This window comes from Portunus trituberculatus, chromosome 34, assembly GCF_017591435.1.
Source record: "Portunus trituberculatus isolate SZX2019 chromosome 34, ASM1759143v1, whole genome shotgun sequence".
NCBI lineage: Eukaryota > Metazoa > Arthropoda > Malacostraca > Decapoda > Portunidae > Portunus > Portunus trituberculatus.
The window spans coordinates 5,089,317-5,099,316 of record NC_059288.1 but is presented as its reverse complement, the minus strand read 5'-3'; the positions used below and the strand labels follow the sequence as shown (position 1 = coordinate 5,099,316).

Here is a 10,000-nt window from a genome sequence, read left to right as displayed (position 1 = left end):
TGTTAGTCTGGTGCAACCGCCGCGGTGCTGGAGGACGTGGCCACGCCGCTATAGAGAGGAGATGAGCGAGCCCGAGGCAGGCGAGGGGGCCGGGGCCGGGGGGGAGCGCGGCGAGAGTCCGGGGCTGGGCGGGTGCGGGGCTGCGGGTCCTCCAGCTGCTGACTCGCCCGCCGCCACCACGGCTGTCGCTGCCTCGCCACTCTGCTCATCACCACCGTCCCCAGCCCCAGAGCCCGACGACCCCTCGCCGACCCCCGAGCGCGCCTCAGTCGCGCGACACGTGCCCCCGCGCCCGGACCACCTCGCCCCCGCGCACCACCCGCCGCTCTCCCTCGCCACTCACCACCACAGCCCCGACCCTGACGATCCCGACGACGACCCCGACCTGCAGCCGCGCATCCTGCACACCCAGACGGTCGCCCTCCACCACCCGGAGGACGACTCGGAACTTTCGCCCTCGGCTCACGTGAACTACAAGGACGAGCCGCTCAGTGTTAGTGTTGTGCACGAGGACTCGCAGTTGGACTCCCATGACTCAGGTCTGCTGAGTCCCAGTGAACTTTCTCCCCGCGAAGGTCAGGTTAGTGTTCCCAGCATGATCGACGCGTCGGACTTCAGATCCCTCCAGCCGGAGCCCATCTACCAGAACCTGTCGTCGATGAACGGCCGCATGTCGCCGCCGGGGTTCTCGCCGTCGTCGGCCAGCAGCTACGCCACGCTGACGCCGCTGCAGCCGCTGCCGCCCATCAGCACGGTGTCGGACAAGTTTGCGTACGGCCACGCGGGCAATGTGTCGGGCAGCTTCACGGTGATGCAGAACAACGGCCTGGGCAACATGCTGTCCATGGGCTCGCCTTACCAGTATGACAAGCTGTCCATGTCCCCGCCGCACTACACCACCAATAACAGCCTGGGCCTCAACCTGGGCCACCAACACTCACCCCTGTCGCCACACTCCTACCAGAATGGCCTGGCGTCCCCACAGAAGTCCCTCAGCCCCAACGGCTACGACTCCCCCTACACCAGGCAGGACATGAGCCGCACCACGCTGGCGGCGCCACAGTCCCCAACACTGTCGCCGCCCGTGTCCCTTCATTCGCCGCCTCAAGCATTTTCTAACTTCAGCGCGGCGCCCACGCCGACCCTCACCACAGCCACCCTCAACATGAACGGCCTGTCTGGGGGCAGCGGGCTGGGCTCCCTCTCCCCTCAGGCAGTGTCTCCTCACAGTCCTAACTACAGCCCGCACCATCAGCTGCAAGTGCCGCCGTCACCGCCGCCCATCAAGCAGGAGCCCGCCGTGCACAGCGCGAGTCTGGGCTGCCAGCTGGCCAACATGACGCCGACCATGCCGACCACCATCTCCCAGAGTCCACCACACGCCCACATGGCCGTCACCATGGCCCAGCAGGCCATGGTCCCGGCGGCCCCCATGTCGGTAGCCACGGCCTCGGTGGGCGGCCCCCAAGTGCCCATGAAGACATCACAAATGGCCACCACGAGCGCGGGCAGCGTGGGCGCGGGAGCGGGCGAGGTGGAAGAAATCAACACCAAAGAACTGGCGCAGCGAATCTCTGCCGAACTGAAGCGGTACTCGATCCCGCAGGCCATCTTCGCCCAGCGTGTCCTGTGTCGGTCTCAGGGCACGCTGTCCGACCTGCTCAGGAACCCCAAGCCCTGGTCCAAGCTCAAATCTGGCCGCGAGACCTTCAGACGCATGTGGAAGTGGCTGCAGGAACCAGAATTCCAGCGGATGTCAGCCCTCAGATTAGCAGGTAAGTCCCGGGCTACCGCGGCTGTCCTGGCTGGCCAGCTGTCGCCGCGCCGCCCTCCCTCCCTTCCTCACCTTTCATATCACAACACACATCCCATTAATTTGACACGTGCTTCTCGTATTAAAGGGAAAAACTGATCCAAACTGTAACATATATGATAGTACACATTTAATGCTGCAGCTGGAAACTTGTGAAGTAACATGCATTGCAGCGGCGGCGGGGACGCGCCTGGGAAGGGAGGGAGTTGGGAGGGAGCGCTGCCCTGCAGGAAGCCTTTGTAGGACACCCATTGTGGGGTGCCGCGCGGCCCGCTCCGCCCGAGCGACTCCGACTCCCGCGTCACTGGTCGCCGTCCCTACCAGCAGCCAGCCAGCCAGCCAGCCAGCCACCCAGGCAGGCAGGCAGGCGAGGCGGCCGGGAGTTGCGATGAGGAAATATAAATGTACACTATTCGTAGTAAACACGAGCCCTTGGCATTTAAAACACAGCGGAAGGGCGAGGGACGGCTGGCGCCTCATGAATTAGACAGCGGCGGGTCGGCGCGGCTCGGGGACCACAACGCTGCCCCAGCCACCACTCCAAGGCCCGCGCCCACCGCACGCTTATCGCCTCCAACACACCATACCCTCGCCCACGCCCGCCGCAGGGTCCAGCTCGGCGCCAGGCATCAGGGCAGCGCGGCCCAATGAGGAGTATTTACCGCGGGAACACATCGCTGCCACCAAGACACTTCTGTTCCAATGACGCTGAAAATTGGCCAGCAAATTTCCCTAAAATATTGTCCTGTTTTATTACCGTTGATCAGGCGAATGTTGAGTGTGTGTGTGTGTGTGTGTGTGTGTGTGTGTGTGTGTGTGCCGCGACTCCTCACCCCAGTCCACTAAGTTTTGTAACGAAGCATTTTCTTCTCAGACTGGAGTTAAGTGATTAGAGGGAGGGACACTGAGGGGCGGGGCTGGCAGGGAGGGAGAGAGGGAGGCAAGAGTAGGGACACACACAGACACAGAGACACAGGGAGAGAGAGGGGAGAGTTAGAGAGAGCGTGGAGTAGAATATTTGTGTGAGTGTGTGAGTGTGTGATAGTACGAAAGAAGGCAGGAGCGACAGGTACTGCTTATGTTTTTACTTTTTTTTTCCTAACTTACTGCGTGGTGTGTGTGTGTGTGTGTGTGTGTGTGTGTGTGTGTGTGTGTGTGTGTGTGTGTGTGTGTGTGTGTGTGTGTGTGTTGACAGTTCCAGCACGCGACGCTCACTTCCCTCCCTACCAAGCTCTACCTTCTCTCCCTTCTTTCCTTCCTCCGCCTCGCTTTTTCACTGGCCGCCTCACTCAGCCCTGATTTCAGACCATTATACACCTTGTTCCGGTATTTTTTATTCATTATTACTGCCTGTGTTAGCGAGGGAGAGAGAGAGAGGGACACACACTCATACACTCGTACACAGACACGCATACATACAGACACACACACGACTAACACAGTTTCTTATTCTCTTGTAAAATTCTCGTGTCGAATTAAACGAAGATAAATAGATGAAATAATTCCTTACTCATCTTTCTCTCCCCTTCGCCTCTCTCTCTCTCTCTCTCTCTCTCTCTCTCTCTCTCTCTCTCTCTCTCTCTCTCTCTCTTTCTCTTTCTCTCTCCCACGACCATATTACTACGAAACTGACAACTCGCTCTCTCTTGCTCTCACTCTCCCTCCTGCCCTTTATCTCTCTCTCTCTCTCTCTCTCTCTCTCTCTCTCTCTCTCTCTCTCTCTTTTTTCTGTAGTCTTCCCGTTATGAATACATGAGTAGTGGACAATATTTCTTTCCTTCCTCCTCCTGCTCTTCCCGCTCACCCGTTCGTTACTTTGTCCCGTTCGTGTCCGCTCCGTTTCCGTTCGTTCCTGTCCGCTCACTTCCCGCAGCTGTAAGTCCTCTCGTCCCTCTGGTCTTCCCGTTTCGTTCTTCCCGTCCCCCTGGGAAGGTTTTATTTTATTTTATATTATTTTATCCTATTTCATTTGTTTATTTATTTTTTTGTTATTGTTTTAGTTTGGCATTTTTTTCACTTCATCTAGAGAGAGAGAGAGAGAGAGAGAGAGAGAGAGAGAGAGAGAGAGAGAGAGAGAGAGAGAGAGAGAGAGAGAGATTAGCCACCCTTCTTTTTTTAAATTAGAAAGTATTGTTTGGTTTTATTGCATTAGGTTCAGTTAGGTTAGGGTAGGTTAAGTAAAAGTTACAATACGTGGTTTAGTTATTGGATTAGTTCAATGAGACGTGAGGTTAAGTTAAATAAAGTTAGGTTAGGTTGGGTTAGGTTACACTAGGTTAGGTTAAGTTAGGTTTGGTTTGTGTTAGGTTAAGTTAAGTTAGGTTGGGTTTGGGTTAGGTTAGGTTAAGTTAGGTTGGGTTGAGTAAGGTTAGGTTGGGTTGGGTTAGAGTAACATTCATACCTGGTTTATCTATTTCATTCGTTCAGGTGAGGCATTAGTGTTGAGTGAAGATATGGTGAACGTCAACAAGAATCTAGATAATTATTACGATGAATGTGACGAGTTAAGAGTTGCGAGTGGCTACAATGTGCGAGTGTAGTGAGTGGTAGTGAATCGTCTAGTGAGTGAAGGGCGAGGTATGGTGAACGTTATGAATTTTAAGCCACCTATAATGAAAGTGATCAGCAAAGTACAGTGTTAAGTCGGATATAGTGAAGTTATAGTGTTTGTTTTACAGTTATAATGAAAGTATGGTGAATGAAATGAATATAGATATAGTGAAATTATAGTGTTTCTTCAGGTATAATGAATATATTGTGAATTAAATGAAATGTCAAGTCAGATATAGTGAGTTTATATTGTCTTTTTACGTTATAATGAATGTTTGGTGAACGAAACGAAATATGAAGTCAGATATAGTGAAATTAATTTTTTTTTAGTTATAATGAATGATAAAATAGAAAAAAAATAAAAATACCGCGAAAATGTTGCAAGAAAAATAAATAGAGAGACACACTGGAATATGAGAATCCAGCTTGTCTATAAGTAAGGCTAATGTAGAGAATTAACGCCCCTCTCTACCTCTTTTTTTTTTTTTTTTTCCTTTAGTTAGTTTAGTGAAGAAGTTATGAAAGTTAGTAATAGGTTTGTAACACACACACACACACACACACACACACACACACACACACACACACACACGCACATAGTTTGCTACTAATATCTCTACTTTACATATTTTTTCTTATTGATATTTTTGAAGTAGTGTTTTGAAAATTATACATCGTTGCTTTTATTATTACATTTAAGTGAGCACGTAAAGTCTGTCTCGTGAATGACATTTTTTCGGTAATTTTTCTATATTTTTTTGTGATTTTTTTTAGTGTTGTTACGTGAGGGAATGTGTCAAGTTAGTGTGGTCAAGTTAGAAGAAGTTAGACACGCGAGGAAGTCATAGATGGCGGCGGCGGCGGTGGTGGTGGTGGTGGTGGTGGGAAACGATGTGCAGAAAAACTAACACATGCAGTAACTTCATATCCGACCGTGACTGAAGTGAGACAAGTGAAGTGGGGGTGAAACACGTTAGAGCCACATAATCCAACACTTCTCCGCCGCCAAATCAACTACTCTCAGAAGGCTCTAGTTGAAGTGACACGAGTTTGTAAGGCAAGTTTTACGATTCTAGTGCCATATTAACAAAATCGCTGCATTATTAACAACACAAACACTCTTAAGAACCCGACTAATTATATAAGTGGCCTTTGATCCCTTCAGTACTGGGACGTATTTTTACCTTGAGTTTTGGTGTGTGAGTGGACGATTTTATTTACATTAGGTAGTGTCTATGGAGGTCAGAAGGTTAATGGCCACAGACTTCATTATTTAATCTCCCACATGAGTTTCTGCAGCTGTATCAAATCACCAAATAGTAAGCAGAATAAACAGGAAAACATGTCCTGGTACTGAAGGGGTTAAAAATAGTCGTGATGAGAGAGCAAACCATTTTAGAACACGTTGCGCATTCATAGAAGGAGGAAATTGAAAGAAAGTTATAGGAGATACATTTACTTATATTTTTTTTTCTCATTTCTAACCGATTCACTGCCACGTACATTACACAGCAGCAGAGGAGATATTTTTTTTTTTATCACTGAAGAGAAAGTAAGGAAAATTGTGGTAAAAAAGATACATTTCACCATTTGTTTTTTTCTCATTTCTAACCATTTCACTGCCACTTACAATACACAACAGTAGGAAAAAGAGAGATAGAGAAAAGTTTTACCACCATACTCAATGCACGTCAGTGAAAATTAAACGCATTCATTAAAAAAGGAAGACAAAATAAAGAAAAGACTACTATTTTTTTTCCAAGGACATTCAAGATAGAAAAAAAAATAATGAAGAAACTATTAATACGTTTTCTCTCAGTGTCCAGCCAGTGCAGCGTTTACTTGGTGCTGACTGGGGGAAAGGAAAAGAGAAAATAAAATGTCAATGATAATAAAGTTGATGAAGAGATGAGGATAAACACGAAGAGTCTTAGTGAGTTTTTTTTATTCAGACTGTTTGGTGTGACGGAAGGTTCGAGAAAGTTAATTAAAGGAAGCCTGAACAAACACACTTATAGACAGACAGACAGACAGAGAGACAGACAAATAGATAGATAGATAGATAGATAGACAGACAGACAGACAGATAGATAGATAAATAGATAGACAACTAAATAGTTAGATAGATAAATATTAACCACAAAAAATGCAACGCTTACAATAAAAAATACTTCTCATAAAAAGTATGGTAACACACACACACACACACACACACACACACACACACACACACACACACACACACACACACACACACACACACACACACACACACACACACACACACACACACACACACACACACACACACACTACTACATTATGTGCGTGTTGAGTTCATGTTTTTGTGTGTGTGTTTTTTCGCACTAGAGATTAAAAAAGAAAGAGTCGTAGAGAGAGAGAGAGAGAGAGAGAGAGAGAGAGAGAGAGGGAGAGGGAGGTAATTAGTATTCAAGGTGTAGGTACAAATTCTATACTGAGCATCTTGCAGAGTGTTTCTTTATGAATATGTTAAACGGCGCCAGTGCTTCCGTCCGTCTTGCGCAGAATAAACAACAGCACGACCCAGAAAATGAGAGGAAAAAAAAAAGTTGATTTCTCCACCGAAAAATCAAGAAAAACGTTGATTTTCTCTTAAAAAATATAAGGACAAGTAAATTTTTCCTCAAATTGATGAAGAAAAGAGTAAAAAAAATCCCTTAAAAAAAAAACAAGAAAAAAGGATAGATTTGTAGGTTTTCCGTGTAAAAAGTCAAGAAAAACTGACTCACCACCTTTTCATTAAACAAAACACCCAGTCCCTCTCGGAAAAAAGTCAGAAAATAGATACTTCCCCTCAAATTAAAGAAAATGGGAATACTTACCCTCGAAAAACGAAGAAAAGCAAACATCTCCCCTCAGAAAATTAAGAAAATCAAAACTCCCGCGTGAAAAGTAAACGAAAAAAGAAAAAAAACCTGTAATTAAATAAAGACTTGAATTAAAAAATGGAAAAAGAGGAAAAAGAGGTAAAAAAACTGTAATTAAATAAAGACTTGAATTAAAAAGGGAAAAAGGAAAACGAAAGAAGGAAAGAAATTATTGTGTCATTAAACAAAAGGTAAAGAGAATAAGAGGAAAAGAAGAAAGAAGTAAGAAAATAAGTGAAGCGGAGTGTATGAAAGCTGGAGAAGAATAAAAACAAGTAGAAAGGAAGGAGAGGAAAAGAAAGGAGAGGAGGAAGGAAGGAAAAGAAAAGGAAGTGAGGCAGAAACGAGTGTGAAATCATAAGAATAAAACAGAGGCGAAGGAAAGGAGGAAGAAGAAGAAGAGGAGGAGTGAGAGGAAGAAGAAGAAGAGAAGGAGGAGGAGGAAGAAGAGAAAACAGAAAACACGTATTTGTGAATGCATAAGGGAAGAGGAGGAGGAGGAGGAGGAGGAGGAGGAGGAGAGGAAGCAGGAAGAAATGAGGAAGAAATTATGAAACTAGATTAGAGAGATAAACGGATAAAGGGAAACGGAATAGAAAAAAAAAGATAGAAAAAAGTGAAACCAGAAAAAAAAGACATGAAGAAGAAGAAGAAAGGAAGGAAGAAGGAAGAAAAAGTGAAAATCAGATTGTGTGACGACGAGTGATTGAGACTAGAGGAGAGGTGAAGTGAAGGAGAGAGAGAGAGAGAGAGAGAGAGAGAGAGAGAGAGAGGAGAGGGAGAGGGAGAGGGAGAGGAACACGCAGGAGGGAGAGACGGGGAGGGAGAGTGAAAATGAGCGAGGCAAAGCAAGCAACGCACGCTACGATACTTCAACGACAACTAAAAAGCCAACGGGAGAGAGAGAGAGAGAGAGAGAGAGAGAGAGAGAGAGAGAGATAACTTCCCACTCCTTCCGTCCTGAGTCGCTACTGTTTCACGTTTTTAGCAACGCGGGAAGACGAAATGTAGCCAAAAAAAAAAAAAAAAAAAAAAGAATGATAATACAAACAATAGATAAATAAGAAAACGAACAAATAAATAGACAAATAAAAATAAATCATGCTGAAGGAAATTATTGGGGATTATTAACGTACAAGTGTTAATATGAGTTTGCACTGAAATGTTCCTAATAGTGCGAGCAGATGAGTATAGACGTCAAGTATGTACGAGTATAAGAACTAAAGAATATTGTTGGTAATGAAGAGGTTTGACTGAAATTAACTTAGAGGGAGCAAATAACTGAATGAATATGAGAAAAGAGACGTGAAATGTGTAGAAAACTAAGGTGGTTCTCAGGAATGTGGTGGGATGTGGAGTTTACATTCAAATTAACGTTAAAGAAGGAAATAACTGAATAGAGATGGGAAAAATGTGACAATATGTGGAATTAAGGTGACGTCCAGGAATACACGATAAGAAATGGATAGATAGAGTACGATATGAGGAAAAAGTGATGGATATTAATGAGGGTTTACCATGATATTAACGTACAGGGAGCTGATTACTGAAAAAAAGAAAACATAAAGAAAAAAAAAAGCGTAAGATAGAGAAACAAAACATGAAAATAACTAAAAGAAAATAAACACAAACATAAGACAGAACAAGAAACGCTAAGGAAAGAGAAAGAAAAAACGAGAAAAAAATGAAAAAAAACACAAATTAAGATAACAATGAGGAATGTAGAGCAAACACAGAGAACAAAACAAACAAAATAGAAAAAAAAAACGAAGAAACGAAAATAAACACCAGAGAGAGAGAGAGAGAGAGAGAGAGAGAGAGAGAGAGAGAGAGAGAGAGAGAGAGAGAGAGAGAGAGAGGCATATGGAAACTTAAATTACCTGGAAATTACCTACTTTTACATCATCTTTTTTTCCACCCTCTCTTTCCCTTTTCTTTACACTTCCTTCCCCTTTACCCCCGAGAGAGAGAGAGAGAGAGAGAGAGAGAGAGAGAGAGAGAGACTGTAACGTTATCAACACCTCACTTATCTTACTGTTCTTGTTTATGCTTCTATATTTCCTTACTCTTCTCATAATTTTCTTATTAATCACATATAGACAGTTTACAATCACATATAGACAGTTTACAATCACATAGACAGTTTACAATGACATGTAGACAGTTCAAGATCACACATAGACAGCTTACAATCACAAATAAACAGTTTAAAATCACATATAGACAGTTTACAATCACATAGACAACTTACAATCACATAGACAGTTTACAATCACATACAGACAGCTTACAATCACACAGACAGCTTACAATCACACATACACAGCTTACAATCACATATAGAAGACAGCTTATTTTTCGTGTGTTCGTGACTCCCCGGCTGTTCGTGAGTCAGGCCGCGGGGTGAGCTGGGGCGGGCGCTGAAGAGGCAGGAGTGACGGGACGCGGTGATGGGAAGTGATGGGAAGCAAGGAGAGTGATAGGGAGGAGAGGAATGTTGAGTTGTAGATGAATTTGTTATAGTTTTGTGATGGGAAGCAAGGAAGGGGATGGGGAGAAAGGAATATTGAGTTATAGATGAGTTTGTTGTGTGGGGAAGGGAGTGATGGGAAGTAAGGAGAGTGATGGGGAGGAGAGGAATGTTGAGTTATAGATGAATTTGTTAGAGTTTTGTGATGGGAAGCAAGGAAAGTGATGGGGAAGGGAAGGCGGGAGAGAGAGAATATTT

General features: G+C 45.0%; 1 protein-coding gene across 21 annotated transcripts in view; it reads left to right on the top strand.

Moving 5' to 3' along the window:
- LOC123512700 (one cut domain family member 2-like) overlaps positions 1 to 10,000 on the top strand; it is a 225,354-nt gene that overhangs the window by 119 nt on the left and 215,235 nt on the right. For all 21 annotated transcript variants that reach the window (XM_045269231.1, XM_045269227.1, XM_045269229.1 and 18 more), the window contains exon 1: positions 1 to 1,775. This exon is cut by the window's left edge. In XM_045269231.1, the coding sequence (XP_045125166.1) occupies positions 62 to 1,775 (1,714 nt within the window). In that variant the 5' untranslated portion in view covers positions 1 to 61. The remainder of the gene's footprint in view (positions 1,776 to 10,000) is intronic.